Source organism: Mytilus edulis, chromosome 7, assembly GCF_963676685.1.
Source record: "Mytilus edulis chromosome 7, xbMytEdul2.2, whole genome shotgun sequence".
Classification (NCBI taxonomy): Eukaryota; Metazoa; Mollusca; class Bivalvia; order Mytilida; family Mytilidae; genus Mytilus; species Mytilus edulis.
The window spans coordinates 84,084,971-84,108,495 of NC_092350.1; the positions used below are offsets into that span (position 1 = coordinate 84,084,971).

General features: G+C 32.7%; 1 protein-coding gene and 1 long non-coding RNA gene across 6 annotated transcripts in view; one reads left to right on the forward strand and one right to left on the reverse strand.

The window, feature by feature from the left end:
* LOC139482701 (uncharacterized) overlaps positions 1–23,525 on the forward strand; it is a 931,021-nt gene that overhangs the window by 780,600 nt on the left and 126,896 nt on the right. The window lies entirely within an intron of this gene.
* The window catches only part of LOC139482692 (RUN domain-containing protein 1-like), a 726,769-nt gene continuing 704,271 nt past the window's right edge, over positions 1,028–23,525 (reverse strand). For 3 of the 5 annotated variants that reach the window (XM_071266763.1, XM_071266762.1, XM_071266760.1), the window contains exons 11-17: positions 14,402–14,538; positions 12,159–12,276; positions 11,496–11,588; positions 10,126–10,236; positions 7,084–7,274; positions 5,447–5,541; positions 1,028–5,031 (exon numbers count right to left, since the gene is read on the reverse strand). In XM_071266763.1, the coding sequence (XP_071122864.1) occupies positions 4,925–5,031; positions 5,447–5,541; positions 7,084–7,274; positions 10,126–10,236; positions 11,496–11,588; positions 12,159–12,276; positions 14,402–14,538 (852 nt within the window). In that variant the 3' untranslated portion in view covers positions 1,028–4,924. Of the gene's footprint in view, positions 5,032–5,446; positions 5,542–7,083; positions 7,275–10,125; positions 10,237–11,495; positions 11,589–12,158; positions 12,277–14,401; positions 14,539–16,131; positions 16,213–16,746; positions 16,806–21,735; positions 21,827–23,525 lie in introns of all 5 variants that reach the window. The other 2 variants (XM_071266764.1, XM_071266761.1) reach the window with 1 other exon arrangement.

Sequence of the window (23,525 nt, forward strand, 5' to 3'; positions counted from 1 at the left end):
GTGGTATGATTGCCAAGAGATAACTCCCAACAAGAAGCTGTGGTATGATTGCCAAGAGATAACTCCCCACAAGAAGATGTGGTATGATTGCCAAGAGATAACTCCCAACGAGAGGATGGGGTATGATTGCCAAGAGATAACTCCCAACAAGAGACCAATTAATGACACAGAAATAAACAGCTATAGGTCTATGTACAGCCTTCAATAATGAGCAAAGCCAATACTGCATAGTCAGCTATGAAAGGCTTCGAAATCATGTATGTAAAACAGTTCAAACGAGAAAACTAATTGCCTAATTAATGTACAAAAAAAACCCTAAAAATAACAAACAACCACATGTACTGAATTACAGGCTCCTAACTAGTTCTATGCTGATATGAATTATCATTGATACATGGTCGTATTTATAAATTGATTGTTTACAAAACTTTTGAATTTTTGAAATACTAAGGCTTTTCTACCTCAGGAATAGATTACCTTAGCTAAATTTGGAAAAACTTTTAGGAATTTTGGTCCTCAATGCTCTTCAACTTGTACTTTATTTACCTTTTAAACTTTTTGGGATTCGAGCGTCACTGATGAGTCTTATGTAGACGAAATGCCAGCTGCGTAAATACAAAATTTAATCCTGGTATTTATGATGAGTTTATTTATCACTTTAAGGCAACAACTCTTGTAATAAATTGTCTGGCAGTTTTGATAAAAATGGACAATAGGTAAATCTCAACATTCTGAACATTTCTGTCACTTTCACATTTTCTCTTTTCATTAGCAAGATACCTCAATGATGATAAATTATTGATAATGGCCACACGTTTAAATTTGGCCATGTAGTTTTAGAAGATTTTAGTAAAAGTTAACTAATGACAAACAACGAACCCGAGTGATTAGAAAAGCTCACTTGGACCTTTGGATCAGTCAAACTAAAAAAAGCTGAAATTTTTCATTCATTGACTTAATATTTGATGCGTACAAGAAAATCACATATTGAGACAGTCTCTAAACCTCACAATCAACAAATAAGACATTACATGCTGCAATAATTTATTAGATATTGTATTCATGACATAAATGCAACATCAACAATAATTGTCAACAGGAGATTCAACTCAAGTCTAATCCACTGTGGATTCATCAGTATTTATTTGTGGGATACTTAGTTTCATGGGGGATACTTAATTTCATGGTCTTCTTTAAAAAGTTAACCACTTTTAGTTTTTTTAGTCTTAAGGTGGTACCTAATCCTACAGGGAGATAACTCTGTAAAATCAGCTTAACGTTTTAATTACGTTGTGTTGTAAAAGGGATATTAAGCTTCTCAATGATCAAAATTGGTGTTTGTCAAACTGCTATATTACAAGTGTAATATTTCTGATAAAATGGTTGGTTCAAAATTTTTGAAATTTATATATTTTGGTTAAAAGGTCAAAGTAAATACTTTGTCAAAATTTTATTAAATATTAAATGAGCCTTAAGAGATTATGCTTTTCTATTCAAAAGTTACTTTTTTTCATCAAATAAGATAAAATAAAAAATAAACAATAATACTGTGGATTTATTATTTGTGGATTACCAATTTTATAGATATAGATGAACAAGGAATTTAGGTGTTCAATAAAGTTTAAATTTCATATAGGTTTGGAAACAAGACGTCTTTGGCAAGGATACTAATCAAATATCCATAAAAATACATTTTTTTACTAAATCCAGGCAAATTGTTGAATCCACAGTAAAGAGGTATTGTCAATAAAACAATGCAAGTAAGATTTCACAACCTCCTATGGAATTAATTATGTAAATAAATTTTCACTTATTACTAGTATTGATAACATACCAATAAAACAAAAGAACCTTTACAATAAACAATATAAACATAATGATATACATGTGAATTTAGATGACTCACAATGCACTTTCCCCAACATTTCATGTTATTACGTCATAGTAAGAAGGAATTGCTAAAAGATGCCATTAACACTAAATCACCTCGGGTTAATTTGTGCAACTAATTCAGAAAATTGAGATTTTATATATGTGCACATTTTTAATGGCAAGAGAAGTAATATTTGTGAACTTTAAACTGTAAAATAACCATTTTCTTGGCTTAAAAAAACAATTCGTCATTCATACAATTCAAAATCTAGGTTGGAAACTCTTGCTAAAGGGAGATTACGTTAGATTCAAAATTGTTCAAATTAAGTTATAAACATAAGCTTAGAATATTTATATGAAAATCATTGAAGACTGGAAATTTTCTCAACATGTATTTATAATGAAATTGTATCTGTGGTCAACCAAGATCTCTACATAAATCCATATAAAGTCGCATAAGGGTCCTAGGTCCTACACCATATTTTCTAGACACATCTTAATGATTATAACCAAACTGAAAGAACTGTAAATCCAGAAATTATAGTTGGCATTTTCTTTCTGCTTTTGTCATTTTTAATGTTTGCATTATTGCGAAAAATCTTGTTTAAATCAATTTTTTTTTAAAAGGCGAATTAAAATTGTTGCATTTTTCGCAATAATAGAGTCATTGCATTTATTGTTTGATTGTTGGTTTCTTAATGTCCAGTGGCAAATATTTCATGCATGTTCAGGACAAGACATTGCAATAAATTCTGAATTTACAGTAATGTCGACAAATGTTTTAGTAAAAATCGGGAGTTCCGTCTACATGTATATACAAATACATGGCAGCGTAAAAGAATAAATCATTAGACCATTTAATAAATAAATGGACAACACAACAAAAATTACCTGGATTTCACATTATTGGATTCAAAGAATAAAATAAACAAGAAAATAGATAGATATATAAATAAACTTATGTAAATAAATATTGCCTGGCTAGTTATTCCCTTCAATTGCATAGCCAAGATACACTATAGCTCAATCAAAGGAAATAACAGTACTTCAATTGCACTTAAAAAAACAGTTTCATAATATCAAGAAAAATAAATAAATGGATTTCAATATTTTTAACATAACAAAACAAAATCACATATATAATAATACATAACGAAAATGGGGTATGTATAACATATACATAATAACAAAAGAAGATATTTTTACAAAATCATATTAAATATATCACAACTTTTTTAATATTTCCCCAACAACCTATGATTTGTAAAATTACATATATATATACAAATGTAAAAGTATGGATTTCTTGTGTAAAGAATTATTTTTCAAATGGACCCTCTTGGAATTAAAGAACTGGAATGAAAAAAATCCACTTGAATGAAAAAAGTCCACTGGAATGAATTTTCATTATATATACATCTCAGACAATTAAATAAAAATGGAATTATGTAACGATATGACAAATGAAATTTTGGGAATAAACTTTAAATTGCAATACTGATGTGGGTATTAATTTATCAATCTTTTTGTTTAAAGTGACAATTAAAATTGCCATTTCTTCATTTAGAGATATATAATCGAGCCCCAAAAGTTGCCTTGGGCTGTTCAAAAATTGATCCTTGTTGGAGAAATGGGAGTTATTCAAATTTATTAATTATGTGTTGAATTTTCCTTATAATTTTGTTAAAATTCTTAGTAATTAGAAAATTTTATATTCTGGGTAAGAGGATCTAGAAAAAGTGCCTCTTATGTCCCACATGATTTTAATTTCTTCGCTGATTAAGAGTTTCTAATTTTGAGCAGTTTAAATTTCATAATTTCTGGGTGGAATCTGATAACAGAAATAATTTACAGAATAGTAATTTTGATTTTGAATTTCATCATACAGAGGAAATCAGCCAAAATAAAGCAGTTACAAAAATTTCCCTCTGATCATTTCATGCAAAAATATCGGAAATTACATTAAAATGTAAAAACATTGGAATTTGCAGTAAAAATAAATTAAAATGAAATATGGAATGTACATGAAAAATTTAAGTAGTATATTTCAAAGACTGATCAACAACATGACAAAAATAGTCTGAAGAAAAGCAGACGGAACTTGTAATTGTCTCCCTTGAGTAATATGTACAAGATGTATACCAAAATTGGGGTCTTGGAATTTTTTAAAAGCAAACAACTGTTTAGAAGAAATATAACAAAATACATTTTGGCTTATGGGTATTAACTGATCATGCTTGTGACTTTTTGTTAGATTTTCAAATTCCTATGGTTTTATCCATGTAGTGCCATTTAAGATTTTCCCTCCTATAAACCTCTACTATTTTTTTCATAACTTTACTATCAGAAAAAAAAGAATAGGAACAATCTTCATTTTTTTCAATAATACTTGAAGATCTAATTTTATCATAGGGCTTAACTTCAGACCCAACCACTGCCTATAAAATTTGTATTTCATATGCCTAAAAACCTACCCTTTGATCCAAAAATAAATATGTATGTTTCCAACCACATTTGTAAATTCAATACCTTGATTAGTCTATCCTTTCATTTTTAGTCATGGTTCAAAACCTGACATGATTTGGTCACATGACCGTCAACGCATATTTCTATTTGCAAATACTTAAGGATGTTCTCTACTCTTTTGGAATTTTTGCCAGATATTCAGAATCCTCTGGTTTTATCCATGTAATGCCATTAAACATTTTGCCTGCTTATTTACCCTTAGTTTCTTTAACAGAATTTTATAACAAATCATTAAAAAAGCCATATTTGAAAATCATATCAGATCCTTGTTCTTTTTCTGTACTTTTGAAAGAAAAATTGTCCCAATGTTAAATGTATGAACAATATAGAGAGAATAATTTCCCGCCAAATTTTCAATGGCTTAAAAGGACACAGACTCAATATTTTTTTCTTCAATTTTAGTTCCATTATTTATATTATGTCCATTTATTACAGTCTTTAAAAAAGCTTGTTGTTATTTTAAAACAGAGTAGCGAACATTCTTATGTACTACCGACATAATATTATGACAATACATATAATGTGATTAGAACGCATCTTTGATGTTACTAAACGGTCTGACGGCCAAATCTACAGGGAGTCTGAAGTTGATATTGTTTAATCTGTCGAGAGCCTTGATAGCATCATCAAAACCTAAAAATATAGAAAATATAATATAAAAAGATATAAGAAGATGTGGTACGAGTGCCAATGAGACAACTCTCCAGCAAAGTCATAATTTATAAAAGTAAACCATTATAGGTCAAGGTACTGTCTTATTATCCCTTAGTATTTTGTTAAATTTTATATACAAGGAGAACGTGTTTTTAAAGTCAGAAGTTTTGACATGCATTCATTACTGCAAACAATGGACACAAAATGCAGAGAGTGCTGCACACAAAAAAAGAAATCAGAAAAAATCCCAAAAATCTGTTCACAATAATAAAAAAAAATCACAATTCAGAATTTACAGTAAAATGATTTAGATTTGAACTTATGCCTCAAAAGTGACATATTCTAACTTTTACAGATCACTTTTTTAGAAATTGAGTTGTATGAATGTACAAACCTGTTCTGGCAACGTAGCTCCAGTCTTGGTAATAATTGTCTATTAAACTCTGTGTACGGAATAATAACTTTAACCATGTTGGAAGTTTCCTTTCACTGTGAAATAGAACAGTATTGTCAATATAATTGTAAGAGAGCTTTAAAATTAGAATCTTTCCAAGTGTTTAATCTACTATCTTAATAACAAGAGACAAAAGCTTTATAATGAGAATCTTCTGTGTGTTTTTGTTACTAACTTTACTGCAAGTGAGATGAAAGCTTTTAAATGAGAATCTACTGTATGTTTTATGACCTAATTAAATGCAAGTGAGATAATAACTTTAAAATGAGAATTTTTTGTGTGTTTATGTGACTTTTTTTAATAATACAAGCTTTAAGTGAGTTGAAAGTTGAGTCTTTTGTGCTTTTGTTTTATTAACTTTAATGCAAATGAGAAAAGGCTTTAAAATAAGAATCTTCTGTGCGTTTGAGTGACTTACTTTAATGCAAGGGAGATTATAGCTTTAAAATGAGAATCTTCTGTGCGTTTGAGTGACTAACTTCAATGCAAATGAGATAAGAGCTTTAAAATAAGAATCTTCTGTGCGTTTGAGTGACTTACTTTAATGCAAGGGAGATTATAGCTTTAAAATGAGAATCTTCTGTGCGTTTGAGTGACTTACTTCAATGCAAGGGAGATAAGAGCTTTAAAATGAGAATCTTCTGTGCGTTTGAGTGACTTACTTTAATGCAAGGGAGATTATAGCTTTAAAATGAGAATCTTCTGTGCGTTTGAGTGACTTACTTCAATGCAAGGGAGATAAGAGCTTTAAAATGAGAATCTTCTGTGCGTTTGAGTGACTTACTTTAATGCAAGGGAGATAAGAGCTTTAAAATGAGAATCTTCTGTGCGTTTGAGTGACTTACTTCAATGCAAATGAGATAAGAGCTTTAAAATGAGAATCTTCTGTGCGTTTGAGTGACTTACTTCAATGCAAATGAGATAAGAGCTTTAAAATGAGAATCTTCTGTGCGTTTGAGTGACTTACTTCAATGCAAATGAGATAAGAGCTTTAAAATGAGAACCTTCGGTGCGTTTGAGTGACTTACTTCAATGCAAATGAGATAAGAGCTTAAAAATGAGAATCTTCTGTGCGTTTGAGTGACTTACTTTAATGCAAATGAGATAAGAGCTTTAAAATAAGAATCTTCTGTGCGCTTGAGTGACTTACTTTAATGCAAGGGAGATTATAGCTTTAAAATGAGAATCTTCTGTGCGTTTGAGTGACTAACTTCAATGCAAATGAGATAAGAGCTTTAAAATGAGAATCTTCTGTGCGTTTGAGTGACTTACTTCAATGCAAATGAGATAAGAGCTTAAAAATGAGAATCTTTTGTGCGTTTGAGTGACTTACTTCAATGCAAGTGAGATAAGAGCTTTAAAATGAGAATCTTCTGTGCGTTTGAGTGACTTACTTCAATGCAAATGAGATAAGAGCTTTAAAATGAGAATCTTCTGTGCGTTTGAGTGACTTACTTCAATGCAAATGAGATAAGAGCTTTAAAACGAGAATCTTCTGTGAGTTTGAGTGACTTACTTTAATGCAAATGAGATAAGAGCTTTAAAACGAGAATCTTCTGTGTGTTTGAGTGACTTACTTCAATGCAAGTGAGATAATAGCTTTAAAATGAGAATCTTCTGTGCGTTTGAGTGGAGTATGAGATGAGATGACTGTATCTATTGCACCAAGTAATGTCTGTTTGGCAGTAATGGCTTTCCCTCCGACAATGTCCAAGTGGAAGGACTGAGACAACATTCTGGCAGGGGATTCATTGTATTCTTTACCATGCTGAAATAACAATAAATATGTATGTTTATCTACATTAAACACTAGGTACAAGGCCAAACAAGGTGTATATTTGTTTTCTGTAACCCTACCTATGCTAAAGTTTTATCCCCTACTCTAAAAGTTTTTGACCATTTTTGATAAAGCACTGTTTAAGTCACAATGTTGTTCCCATTAACTTAATGTAATAAAAAAAAATTAAAATTAAAAATTCCATACTTCATGTAAGGTACCTACCTACACACATGTAACAGTAAACACACATAATGTAGATTCATGTAGTTTTGTGGGTACCAATTTTTGTGGTTTGAGGAAAACTTGCATATTCGTGGATATCTAATTTCGTGGTTTTGGCAAAGTCTGCATACATTCCTTTAGAAAATTTGCAATTCGTTATAAATATTTAAATTCATGGTTTCCCTGTAACCACGAAATCCACGAAAATTGGTATCCAACGAATATTAATGAATTCATAGTACATAATCAAAAGGAAATTTATTGGGAAGTACTGTAAACAACTTCCACAAGAAAATAATGGCACTTATATTTAAAACTTTGGACTTCCCTTATATAAATAAACTGCAGACAACTTAAAGGGTCACTAGTTACGAGATATATAAAAAATCGAATATATTATTTTTTTTTCTCAATCATTAATGAAATGCAAATATTGAAATAATAATTTTCTTTTAGCAGCCAGTTTGGTTCAATTGTGTCAAAATAAGCTAAAAAACATTGATTATGAATTATTCACTTGCAAGTGAATAATTCGACCTCATTGAATCTGTTTTCATGTGAACTTCAATTTAACCCACTTGCTTGAGATTGATAACACATGAGTTGTATGTGTAAAGTTATTTAAAGGAAAAGAATGTCAACATTGAAAGTGAAACAAAGGTAGATCATTTTATTTACAGATTCGATCCACAAAACATCATTCTTAAACAGGTAAAGACTATGATAAACATTTATTTTTCATCAATAATATGAAATTAAATAGACAAAGAATATTCCAACAGCACTAGTTTGCTTAATCTATTTTTATCTTATTTATGTTTACATCGCTTATATGGTCATCAGATGACTTTAGAGGTCAACTCGATAGTTAATTAGATGGCGTCTAGAATAAAAATCACACGAAACGAAGCTACGAATTTTCTTGCCCGTGACTGTTAATTGTTTATTTTAGACTGTTAATAGTTTTGATAAATGTTTTACATTGTTATTAATCAAACATGAGAGTTTTATTAAAATCGGAGAACATGGATTTGACAGCTAGTGCCCCTTTAAGGTGGTCCATTACACTAAAAGGAGATAATTCTGTAAAAGTCAGTTGAATGTTTCATTGTTAATGAAATGTTTATATAAGCATTATATCTACATAGCACTCATCATATGAACTTGTTTTAAATAAAGGTTAAACAAGTGAGACTGTTAGCTACTTCTCACTGATGATACCCCAGGCGCAACTGTATAATTTTAATAGTGTTAAAAAATTTAGGTGTTCAGAGTTGTTGAGTGATGAATCTGTCAACGCATCACACGGTATAGCTCACTTATATAAACCCTGAAACTAAATTTTAAAAGTTTTCATGATGTAGTTCCTGAGAAAGATGTGACAAAAATATTCATGAGATGGATGGATGTATGGACGGACAGACAGACGTAAAACAGTATACCCCTGCTTTTTTAAATTACTAATAACAAAAGTAATGAGCATTGAAAATTTGAAGATGAAAAAAGTGTCAAATCCAGCTTAAGTAAATAAAACAAGAATGTATCCTACGTACACGGATTCCCCACTGGCACTATCATTTTCCATGTTCAATGGACCGTGAAATTGGGTAAAAAATCTAATTTGGCATTAAAATTAGAAAGATCATACCATATAGGGAACATAAGTACTAAGTTTCAAGTTGTTTGGTCTTCAACTTCATCAAAAACTACCTTGACCAAAAACTTTAACCTGAAACTCCCACTTTCATTTTCTATGTTCAGTGGACCGTGAAATTGGGGTCAAAAGTCTAATTTGGCCTTAAATTTAGAAAGATCATATCATAAGCAACAAGTGTACTATGTTTCAAGTTGATTGGACTTCAGCTTCATCAAAAACTACCATGACCAAAAACTTTAACCTGAAGTGGGGTGAATGGACGCACGGACGGACGGACGAACAAACGAACGGATGCACAGACCAGAAAACATAATGCCCCTCTACTATCGTAGGTGGGCATAAAAATAGAGCTTGCAATCACTTGACACTAATTCTATCAATTCAAATTCTTTATAAAGCTGTACAACTCCGGTTTTAAATCCTTATGTAATAAGAAAACTGTCTCAAAAAGTTGAAAATGCCAATTTCAATAACACATGTGGACACAAACATGATGGTAGTGTCACATATAAAAAATCAACTCAATTTCTGAAAGCTTTTAGAAAAAAAATCCGTATAACTGTGATTTCAACAATTTATCAAAGTCCAAAGCCTGTAATTTGGCAAAATTAAGCGGAGCCGAACAAAACTTAAACTTGATTTGTATCTCAGCATGGTTAACTCACATACTAAAAATCACCCCAATATCTGAAAGTGTTTAGGAAAAATGTCTGTATAACTGTGATTTTCAACAATTTATCAAAGTCCAAAGCCCTTAATTTCGGCAAAAATTAGTGGAGCGGAACGAAACTTACACTTGATCTGTAACTCATCATGGTTAACCCACATATCAAAAATCACCCCAATATCTGTGGACATTTAGAAAAAAACTCTGTATAATGGTTTGTTGCGGAATGACGGACAAGGGTAAAACTATGTGGCACCGACAACTTCGTTGTGGGGCCATATAAAGATACTTACCTTCATTTCATAAAATTTTATCAGCAAATCCCAAGCATGCATCTGTCTGGTTACCTGCCCTGACCTCGATGGAAAACATCCCCATGGTACTACACTCTTACTTTGTCCTATCTACAAAACAATTGTTTTAAAAGTAAATAAAAAAACAACCCCACGGTACTACACTCGTACTCTGTCCTATCTACAAAACAATTGTTTGAAAAATAAATAGAAAAACATCCCCACGGTACTACGCTGGTCTCTGTCCCAAACAATTGTTTGAAAAGTAAATAGAAGATGCATAGGCAGAGAAATGTATCATTAATAATAATAAAATATTTCTTGACATTCTGGTAATACTATAACTATACAAACTTATTTACGGATATAAAAATGATGGTCGGCCCTGGGTTACGCCTTTCTAGGCATTTCGATAATTTATTTTAACCTTATCAACATGATTTTGAGAGACAATGATTATAACAAAAATAAACGAAAAAATAAAATAAACAATTACTTAATAAAAAAAAATGAGAACAATAATTGATAAGAAAAAAACAAATAAAATACTTGATTTTTGTCTTCAGCTTTATATGAAAAGCCAGATTCATGAAAAAAAAAGAAAGTTTTTTCTTAAATATCCTTGATGGCATATTTGTATAAGAAAAGATCAAAGTTTTATATTTTCACAACAATTTATATTCACATTACTTTCTTCTTTCAAAAGTCCTTGAAATTAAAATGTGTATTCAGGACTTGAACATTAAAATGTGTATTCAGGACTTGAACATTAAAATGTGTACTCAGGACTTGAACATTAAAATGGGATGCAAGTAAGAACCCTAATTCAACACATTGAGGAGAAATCGATACCATTCTAGTTCACACAAAAAATAACATGTCCCTTGCATGCATGTTTGTTTAAATTTCGGTTCATTTATATGTTTCAGAGTTTAGTGTGACTAGTATATGGATATTACAGGTCCAGGTTCGGGAGGTGGGCCTCAGCTGGAGACCAATTGGTGTGCTTGGTTTGCATTCTGATTTTTGCTTGGGTTGTTGTCTCTTTTAACACTTTCTAAATTTTACCCATTATTACTTTTTTTTTATTTTATTTTTCTGCGTTTTAATGCGTTTTTAAGCACTGTTTTGGCTATTTGTTGAGGCCAGTTTTTATTGGTGGAGGAAGCCAGAGTGCACAGAGAAAACCACTATCCTTATATCGGAAAACTGACATCCTATTCAATTAAGATTGGAGTCAAGTGTGTCGGCACAAGCAGGGTTGAACTCACAAATAGTGTTGACTGGAGAGTGATTACAGTAGTAACTATTTAGACCACTCAGCTACCAAGGCCCCTACCCTTCTTTACCAAGAATAACCTGTGACATACCTCCATAAGTCCATGTTCAATCAAATCTCTAATGGCCATTGAAAGATCTCTTCTCACAGTCTGGGTAAGCAAAGCACTGCTTTGTTCTTGACTCTGTACAATAAAAAACAACAAATGAAAGTTTTTAATGACCTTGTCTGACTATACAGCCCTTGCACGGTTAGTAAAATAAACAAGATAAATAAGCTAACTGATATAAGGGTTATTCCAGAAATAAATGTATACTGGTTAACATTTCACAATTTGCTTCAAAGATCATTTTGTAAAAATTTTATATTCATTTAAATGTTTTGTGCAGTGGATGTGAAGTATTTACAAACAATTTTTTCTGCAAATTTATACTTCACATTAAGCTATACTTAAAAAGGGATAAAATATTATTTTACTAATTCAATACGTTTACAAAATCTTCAGACTGATAATTTCCATTCTCAGCACAGTCGAGTGATATGACAAATTATCGATAGAAACTATGGGTGCACATGCCCGTTGCCAATGAAATTAACATCGCCATAGGTAAAATAGCCAAATAACAGATTATCCTTGGTCATTGCAACTCAAATGCTCTTATCACTCTTGCTGTGCCCAGTCTAGCGAGAAAATCAATCTAGTTGAGATGACCAATGATAATTTATAATTAGAGGTCAGTTTATTCATTCTTGCCTCCTCTGAATCGCTGCCATATTCACTGAACCTGTCGTCTTTCTCCTGATTTTTTTCCTCCTCTACGGCTGCCTCTAATACTTTGTTTATAGCAACCTCTAACCTAGCTCGTAAGTCTCTACAAATAGAAACATCAAGCTAAAATCAAGTCGATATTTTTCTATTCCGTATATTTTTTTCATAATGCTTAATTAAGAAGTATTGACTTGGTTACAAGTTTACTCATACATATTCTTTAAACATTTGTTTTCCTAATCAATAACTCAAGTTGGCTCTTACACGAGGAGTTTTAAATCATAATCTACAAATTATTTTTTTTCATCTATTACAAACCTTATCAGTAAAAAAAATTTGCAAAGGTTCCGCGGAACCCAGTGTCTCGCCTACTTTTGCTGTTTATCACACACTCATCAAAAATGATGAAAAAAATCAATAAAATTATTCCTTTCATTACTATCTTTTGATTGTCAGAAGCTTCTGTCCAAGTTTGGTAAAAATCCAGGCTAGTTTAAGAATCTTAAAAATGTTTTAAATACTTTAACTGCAGACTGTATGTAATGTTAACTGGAAGAAAAACTAAGTCCATTTATAAGTAAAATACAGGAAAAATGGATTTTTTTTTTACAAAATTTACTTCTGAATACTATCTTCTGATCATAAACAAGCTTCTGGCCAAGTTCTGTACAATTCCAGGATAGTTTAAGAAAGTTATTAAAATTTTAAAAACTTTAACCACAGAGTGAATGTAATGTTTCCTGGCAGAAAAAACTAAGTCCATTTATAAGTAAAATACGGAAAAAATGGAATTTTATTTTTACAAAATTTACTTCTGGATACTATCTCCTGATCATAAAAAAGCTTCTGGCCAAGTTCTGTATATTTCCAGGATAGTTTAAGAAAGTTATTAAAATTTTAAAAACTTTAACCACAGAGTGAATGTAATGTTTCCTGGCAGAAAAAACTAAGTCCATTTATAAGTAAAATACGGAAAAAATGGAATTTTATTTTTACAAAATTTACTTCTGGATACTATCTTATGAACATAAACAAGCTTCTGTCCAAGTTTCGTACAATTCAAGGATAGTTAAGAAAGTTATTAAAATTTCAAAAACTTTAACCACAGAGAGAATATTTGTGGACGCCGCCACTGACGGAATGTAAGATCGATATGTCTCACTTTTTCGACTAAAGTCGAAGGCTCGACAATAAACATTTTTATATATCTACATATTATAGATCCTTTGAGAGATTTCGAGTGGATTTAGAGAGGATTTGAGTGGATTTCAGGTGGATTTTTGTGTTTACTTCCTTTAATACCTACCCCCAATGATTGCCTTTTGTTGTTTTCTTCAGTAAGTTTCTCTGGAAGTCCCTCCCACCACATCCAAACTGACTAAATACCTCCCCCAATGATTGCCTTTTGTTGTTTTCTTCAGTAAGTTTCTCTGGAAGTCCCTCCCACCACATCCAAACTGACTTAATACCTACCCCTAATGATTGCCTTTTGTTGTTTTCTTCAGTAAGTTTCTCTGGAAGTCCCTCCCACCACATCCAAACTGACTAAATACCTACCCCCAATGATTGCCTTTTGTTGTTTTCTTCAGTAAGTTTCTCTGGAAGTCCCTCCCACCACATCCAAACTGACTAAATACCTCCCCCAATGATTGCCTTTTGTTGTTTTCTTCAGTAAGTTTCTCTGGAAGTCCCTCCCACCACATCCAAACTGACTAAATACCTACCCCCAATGATTGCCTTTTGTTGTTTTCTTCAGTAAGTTTCTCTGGAAGTCCCTCCCACCACATCCAAACTGACTAAATACCTACCCCCAATGATTGCCTTTTGTTGTTTTCTTCAGTAAGTTTCTCTGGAAGTCCCTCCCACCACATCCAAACTGACTAAATACCTACCCCCAATGATTGCCTTTTGTTGTTTTCTTCAGTAAGTTTCTCTGGAAGTCCCTCCCACCACATCCAAACTGACTAAATACCTACCCCTAATGATTGCCTTTTGTTGTTTTCTTCAGTAAGTTTCTCTGGAAGTCCCTCCCACTACATCCAATCTGACTAAATACCTACCCCTAATGATTGCCTTTTGTTGTTTTCTTCAGTAAGTTTCTCTGGAAGTCCCTCCCACCACATCCAAACTGACTAAATACCTACCCCCAATGATTGCCTTTTGTTGTTTTCTTCAGTAAGTTTCTCTGGAAGTCCCTCCCACCACATCCAAACTGACTAAATACCTACCCCCAATGATTGCCTTTTGTTGTTTTCTTCAGTAAGTTTCTCTGGAAGTCCCTCCCACCACATCCAAACTGACTAATGAGGAACATCTGTAGTAACTCGATACTCTTTTTTATAAATGCTCTTGTTTCTTTCACATTCTGTAGAAATCAGATATATTAAAAGAGCTGCATAATTATGTGTACATACTGTAAATACAGAATTAGTGTGATTTTATTAACCCTTACCATGCGGTGACCGTCATATGACGGGCGTACCCAATTAACCGTTATTTGGCTCCAATGGCGTTCCATAACTTTAGAAGTCCACTTTATGATACCTATTTTAAAAGTTATGGATGTTCCCTCAACCTGAGGCTATCCATATTCACGTTTCTCATGTATAAGTAGCATTTCGAGCACAAATACGGACTTGGAAAATTGAAATTGGCTAAAACTCGGTTTTCTGGAGGGGTGGGCTTCACATCTGTATCTTACACAGGAAGTTCAGAGGCATAAAACTTGCAATATAGTGCAAACCCACGGCCATATAACTACTGATCGTTATTATTATTGAAATATGCATAGGAAACAACTACTTCCGGTTTTGGGTCCATTTAAAGTCAAAAATCGGCAAAAATCGTGAAATTCAGTATTTTTGGTCCAAATGACCTTCTGTAGACTGCTGAACCAAGATCAGATTCACTCCGACCTAACAACTGCTGGGGTCAATTCGTTAACTAGGGTCCACTCTACATGCAGGCTACAGCTGGATACCTTTACCAGCATCCCTGGGTCTTCTTGGTCAAGAGAAAGAACAAAAAAATAGGCAAAATTTACGCTTTTTGCACCTGATGACCCACTTTGGGGCAAATTCCCGCCCACCCAACCCCGCCTCCTCATCCCGACCACCGCACCCCGTGATCACCTATATTAGATTTAAAGGAATCAATATGCTACAGCAACAGGGCTAAGCTCATTTGCATATAATTTGCATATTTTTGCAAATAAACGAAAATTAGACATTTTTTAAAAACAATTCAGCATGGTAAGGGTTAATGGGAATAATGCAACTGGGTGAGTTTCGCAATAAGAACTCGTACTTTGATCTCTGGTACATATGTCTGTATAAAGCAGATTGTCTTGAAACCGCAATAATAAATACATGCTTTTACAGGATTGTTCTACGGTAACCACTACTTAAAGCGTGATACAACATTTCTTTACTTAAGACAGCTGAATTTTCAAAATTAAATAGAAAGCTAGCCAAGTCTTTTTTAAAATATTTAAAGTTTAACTTTTGAGTGAAGAAATATTGTAATGTAAAAGATTTGGTTGTTAAGTCTGTTTCTGTAATGATTTATTGAAAATATTCACATAAACTTGATACTTCTTTTCCAATGCTCTGCAAAAAGATGTGTTTTTTTTCTATGTGATTTCATCAAGCATGATAACTTTTTTTGTGACTTCACAACAGGAAATGCAGAGGAAAGAAAATGTTGATGCCATAAGGCCAAACAAAAAAGTATGTGTGTTTACTGTCACATGCTGATAAAAAAAGGTAGGTACGTAGAGATTTAAAAAAAAAATTAATATTTTTTTACATTGAGTCTATGGGAGAAACATTGTAACTTAAACAGTGCTGAATCAAAAATGGTGAAAAAAACTTTAGAATAGGGGATAACAACTTTTGTGTCTAATCCATCTATGGCCCTCTAAAAATCTATACAGTCTCTTAATATATTGTATATTTACCTTTTTATTGTGCTTGTTGGTATTTCTGTCTTTTACTTTACAATCTTTTGAAGAGGTATCTGAACAATCACCAGAAGGAAACTAAAAGAAAATACAAGGTTTATACAATTTATAAATGGTTTATAACAACCTTCCCTTCCTCTATTTTCAAATTCCTTAAAAATCATGACACTTCTGGCCTTTTTTTTTAAGCTATAAATTATTTTTTGCCAATTTTTTAAAATTTTTCCTTAAAAAAATTACATTACAGTTACACGTCTGTAATTTAATAGAAGTGCCAGTGCAATAACTTTAAAACAATCTTTTTATATCATAAATATCTTGAAGAAATGAAGGTTTGAGAGCAAATGTAATGTAATTTCCACTATAATTAATGTTTCCAAAGGACATAACTCTATTAAAATTAATTAATCAGAACTTATTTTTAAACTTTCTGAGACATTGCTGATGTAAACCTATGATATATATTTCATAAAAATCAGACAAGCATTGTACACATGAGCGAGCTAGCAATGCACATTTTCATATAATGTTTGTTTTCCAAAGGGCATAACTCCGTTAAAATTAATAACTCACTGGATGCAAAAAATATTGACACATTTAAATCTGACAAACCTTATGAACTGTACATGTGCATCTCTCCTTTCCTAAAGGCCCAGGACTTGTTGCCTCCCCTGAAAAAGACATTTTATGTTCTTCAAAAATGAAATACACTAAAAATAACAAACTAGAGGCTCTCAAGAGCCTGTGTCGCTCACCTGTTAATGTGTTTACTGATGTCGGCCATCTTCGTTGGTAGGCGGGGTCATTAGACACTTTTTTTTTAAATAGATACCCTAGTATTATGATTGTAGCCAAGTTTGGTTAAATTTGGCCAAGTCGTTTTAGAAAAGATTTTTATACAAGTTACAAAAATGACGAAAAGTTGTTCAATATTGACTATAAAGGGCAATAACTCCTTAAGGGGTCCTCTAACAATTTTGATCATGCTGACTTATTTGTAGATCTTACTTTGCTGAACATTATTGCTGTTTACAGTTTATCTCTATCTATAATAGTATTCAAGATAATAACCAAAAACTGCAAAATTTCCTTAAAATCACCAATTTTAGGGCAGCAACCAAACAACAGGTTGTCCGATTCAACTCAAAATTTGTGAGGGGATATATCTTATTCTGATGGACATTTAAATCTTGAAAGATTTGCCCTAAATGTCTTAGTTTCAAAGATATAAAGCAATAACTGCATTTTACCACTATGTTCTAATTTTAGCCATGTCGGCCATTTTGTTTGGTAGGCTGGGTCATCGGACACATTTTTTACAACTATAAACCACAATGATAATTGTGGCCAAGTTTGGTTAAATTTGGCAAAGTAGTTTTGGAGAAGAAGATTTTTAGAAAAGTTACAAAAAATGACAAAAAGTTGTTAAAAATTGACTATAAAAGGCAATAACTCCTTAAGGGGTCAACTGACAATTTTGGTCATGTTGACTTATTTGTAGGTCTTACTTTGCTGAACATTATTGCTGTTTACAGTTTATCTCTATCTATAATAGTATTCAAGATAATAACCAAAAACTGCAAAATTTCCTTAAAATAACCATTTCACAGGCAGCAACCGAACAACAGGTTGTCCTATTCGTCTGAAAATTTCAGGGCAGATAGATCTTCACCTGATCAACCATTTTACCCCATGTCAGATTTGCTCTAAATACTTTGGTTTTTGAGTTATAAGCCAAAAACTGCATTTTACCCCTATGTTCTATTTTTAGCCATGGCGGCCATCTTGATTGGTTTGATGGGTCACGCCACACATTTTTTAAACTAGATACCCCAAGGATGATTGTGGCCAAGTTTGGTAGAATTTGGCCCAGTAGTTTCAGAGGAGAAGATTTTTGTAAAAGTTTACAGACGACGGACGACGGACGACGGACGCAGGACGACGGACGCCAAGTGATGAGAAAAGCTCACTTGACCTTTCAGGTCAGGTGAGCTAAAAATACTGTTTTAGAAATGATCATATATGCAGAATGCATTTCAAATAAGTAAGAAGCCTTGTGTGACAAGTGGTCTAAGAAGTTCATCTATTATATCATTAGTGAGTCAACACTCAAGGTTGTGAGTAGTCAACCCTGATCATGAGCATACCATTACTCATACCAACTTTACAGCTCATGTGAGTTCCCAACCCTGATCATGAGCATAACATTACTCATACCAACTTTACAGCTCATGAATACATTACTCATACCAACTTTACAGCTCATGTGAGTTCCCAACCCTGATCATGAACATAACATTACTCATACCAACTTTACAGCTCATGAATACATTACTCATACCAACTTTACAGCTCATGTGAGTTCCCAACCCTGATCATGAACATAACATTACTCATACCAACTTTACAGCTCATGAATACATTACTCATACCAACTTTACAGCTCATGAATACATTACTCATACCAACTTTACAGCTCATGTGAGTTCCCAACCCTGATCATGAACATAACATTACTCATACCAACTTTACAGCTCATGAATACATTACTCATACCAACTTTACAGCTCATGTGAGTTCCCAACCCTGATCATGAACATAACATTACTTATACCAACTTTACAGCTCATGAATACATTACTCATACCAACTTTACAGCTCATGTGAGTTCCCAACCCTGATCATGAACATAACATTAATCATACCAACTTTACAGCTCATGAATACATTACTCATACCAACTTTACAACTCATGTGAGTTCCCAACCCTGATCATGAACATACCATTATTCATACCAACTTTACAGCTCATCAATACATTACCAAGTAGTATAAGATGCAAGGATATTGATTTTTTTCTCATAATTTTGGTCATTCTAAGATCAAAGATGAGTTGGGTCCTTTTTACAAACTGTCATATTTGTAAACAAAGGTTATGGGGTTTCCATCAACAACACAAAATTAGAACACACACAAAGCAAAATAACTCTTTTATTGCTGTTCTTCATCTTAAAGTCACAATGAGGTCTTCAACAGGGTGCAAAACAAAAGCTCTCACCTCAAAGTCACAATGAGGTCTTCAACAGGGTGTAAAACAAAACCTCTCACCTCAAAGTCACAATGAGGTCTTCAACAGGGTGCAAAACAAAACCTCTCACCTCAAAGTCACAATGAGGTCTTCAACAGGGTGTAAAACAAAACCTCTCACCTCAAAGTCACAATGAGGCCTTCAACAGGGTGCAAAACAAAACCTCTGACCTCAAAGTCACAATGAGGTCTTCAACAGGGTGCAAAACAAAACCTCTCACCTCAAATTCACAATGAGGTCTTCAACAGGGTGTAAAACAAAACCTCTCACCTCACAAGTCACAATGAGGCCTTCAACAGGGTGCAAAACAAAACCTCTCACCTCAAAGTCACAATGAGGTCTTCAACAGGGTGCAAAACAAAACCTCTCACCTCACAAGTCACAATGAGGCCTTCAACAGGGTGCAAAACAAAACCTCTCACCTCAAATTCACAATGAGGTCTTCAACAGGGTGTAAAACAAAACCTCTCACCTCACAAGTCACAATGAGGCCTTCAACAGGGTGCAAAACAAAACCTCTCACCTCAAAGTCACAATGAGGTCTTCAACAGGGTGCAAAACAAAACCTCTCACCTCACAAGTCACAATGAGGCCTTCAACAGGGTGCAAAACAAAACCTCTTACCTCACAAGTCACAATGAGGTCTTCAACAGGGTGCAAAACAAAACCTCTCACCTCACAAGTCACAATGAGGTCTTCAACAGGGTGTAAAACAAAACCTCTCACCTCACAAGTCACAATGAGGTCCTCAACAGGGTGCAAACAAAACCTCTCACCTCACAATGAGGTCCTCAACAGGGTGCAAAACAAAACCTCTCACCTCACAAGTCACAATTAGGTTTTCAACAGGGTGCAAAACAAAACCTCTCACCTCAAAGTCACAATGAGGTTTTCAACAGAGTGCAAAACAAAACCTCTCACCTCACTGCAACTTTCAGACATCTCCTAGCATATGCATATGTATTAAATCAAACTAATAAATTTGAATAAAATAATTGTTACTCATCAAAATTGAATAGAAGTACCTTTCTACCCCCATGCAATTAATTCAGAAACAGCTTATGGTTGAAAAATATTATATATTTGATGGTTCTTGTTAGATCTATCTATTGTTATATATTTCATTAGTATTGCTAAACTTGAAGATGACTAAGAGAGCACTTAGTATATATATGTATATGATAAAAGCAGGTTTTGGATGAAGCTTATAAATGTTATAAAAGAATATAAAACTAAATCAAAACAGAGATAATTTCATATTAAGGTATCTGAAATTATAATTGTCATTAATGTGTTCCACTTGAAGGTACACAACAACTCTCATGGATTAAGCAATTACCACCCGTCCACTATAAATACACAGATTTTGACATGTTCACCTGTCCACCATGGACAGACACGCTGCTCTTTTGGCTTAAAATTCATTTTAGAAGTTGTACAAAAATATTGCAAGCTCTGCATGTGCTGCATCACTATGAAAGAACATTAATGGCATGTGAACTCTAAAAGGTTGCCACAAGCAACCATATAGATCAAATCTTACTATGGACAGTTGGCAATGACAAAATTCAAAGCTATTCCAGACGTATTCTCATGTGGAGTCTTTAATCTATTTTTGATCTAATTTGGCTCATATGTTTGCTAGTCACAGTTTTTCTCTGTTTACTATAGTTTCTGTTAAAAAATTTCTAATGGGGATGACTTGTCATTAAAGGGCAATAACCCTAGGATGCTCAGAGCTTTTTAAGTAGGCTCTTCTGAGTAGTACTTTCCTTTGTATAGAAATTCTTAAGATCTGACTGACATCCTAATAGATTATGATAACTATTGTCATATGAACTGCTGAAGAGAGCCTACTTATAAAGCTCCAATCATGCTCCAAGTATGCTCAGAGCTTACTTGTAATAATAAATCTATGATCCCTATCAAAACGAGTAACCTTTCTGAAAATCATGCGAAATAATTCTCCTTAAAAATTCAGATCCAGTAATTCTAATTTTAAGCAAATTAATATTAAATACATGGCTGCTTACATTGTTTGATGGGTCATTAATTGTTAGTGTGATAAAAGAAGGGAAAATATGATAAAATAATTCAGAAAAATAGCAACTATGTTATTTCTAAGTCGGGAAGGAAAATCCCTCAACTAAGGAATTAAAAGCATTACCAGGTCAAAATTTCATTAAAAACACCAAAGATTTTGGTGAGTAATCAAATTAATTATACGATAAAAAATAAAATCTTTGGGTTGCAATGAAAGAGTTTTTGTAACCCATTCATAGGGAACTTAAGTACCAAAAACAAGATTTTTATATACAATTTAGAAAATTATCAGATTAAAAATTTAGCAGTCAGAAAACTTCAATTCCGTCTGTTGTTCCCCATTGCTTATTAGAAAATAATTTTTTGCTATTGAAAAATTGGCATTATCTAAAATCTTGTCAACATTGAAAGTACCGAACAAAAAATTAACCAGTGCCACAAGCAAAAGAAGTTTTGACCCAGTCCATCACCTTGTAAAAACTGTATAAATCTTTCTAAATCAGTTATCTGTGTAGATAACTGCTGAATCAGCTTTTCTTTAACCTTGCCTGGGTTAACTATCTGTAAAAGAAAGAAAATTCATAAAATTACTACATGTAGATAAATTTTACCGGTTTTCATGTACTGTGAATTCAGAAATTATTGTGCATTTATTTTTGCCATTTTGTCATTTTTGACTAAAGTGAGATTTCAATTTTTGCGATATAGAGAAAATTCCTGTTTAATTCATATAAACAAAATCAAAATGCAAGTTTAAATTATTGCAATTATAACCCTGTCGAATCTTTCTCCATTATAAAAACATCCCAATAATTTCTGAATTTACAGTATTTAAATTTCATAAGGGCAAGGATCATCAAAGATTTAACAAAAACCCTTAAAAATATCAACTGCCAATTTGCAAATGATTTGACTTTGAACAATCCACCTTTAAAGGGATTTTTGGTGTACTCAAATGACACATTGTTATCTGAAATGGCATGAAATCTTTTTAGGGTTAGATTCCAAGCTTAAACCAGAAAAAGATTTTGTTTTTGTTGTTGTTGCCCTTTTCATGCTTATGTACCAAAAATCATCTCAAAATCTTGAATGTTAAAAAAAGTTCTAACAAGTTGATTTTCAAGTCCAAGAACTGTAATCTTGCCAAAAAAAAACAAAATAATGAAAATATGTCAGGACAACTGTTTCTTATCAGAATATCTGAACAAAAGAATGATACACATATATAAGTAACAATATATGCCCGGACCACTTAGTACGGCATATAAACTAGAGGCTCTAAAGAGCCTGTGTCGCTCACCTTGGTCTATGTGAATATTAAACAATGGACACAGATGGATTCATGACAAAATTGTGTTTTGATGATGGTGATGTGTTTGTAGATCTTACTTTACTAAACATTCTTGCTGCTTACAATTATCTCTATCTATAACAGTACTTTCTGTGGAAAATGTTATTGAAAATCTTCAAATTTTAAGGGGTCAATTGACTATTTTGGTCATACTGACTTATTTTTAGTTCTTACTTTGCTGTACATTATTGCTGTTTACAGTTTATCTCTATCTATAATAATATTCAAGATAATAACAAACTAGAGGCTCTAAGGCCACGGTTTTTTAATTTGATGGTTTACGGATTTTCCCCATGAAAAAGTCCGGTCGGTCGGTCGGGGAAAAAAAAAGAAAAAAAATCATCTTTGAAGACAGAAAAATATGCAAAATCAATATATATTTCACCTTTCTAACAATATGTTTGTTATGCTATTTTATCATCATTTCTTAAATTTTAGTTCGATGAAATATTATTGCTCAAATGTTATAAACATCACACATAGATGCCAACCCCCTTTTGACACAATCAGTAACAAACTATCAAATTTTCCGTATTTTTGAAAAGTTTTCAGTAGTCATTCATAAACGTGCATTTACCAATAAAAATTACTGACGAGTGGTTAAAAAGTGATGTACACTAAAATTTGTCATTTAACATGTTGTCTGTAGTATGTATTCCATTCATTAATTGTTCAGATGTTCCCGACTCAAACATTTTTGTTTTGTCAAGGAGAAGTAGAGAAAGGGGGAAAGCTACTTAATAAAATGCAAGTTTGCCTCTTCGGAAGTCAGTTAGTTACCCAACAATAGGTTGATAACTCCCGAGAAACCGGAAGCATTACATTGGCGTTTCCTAAATACTGGACCAGGACGGAAAAGTAATGATAAAAATCCGCGTTTTACAAAATTGAACGTCGATGATTGGGAAT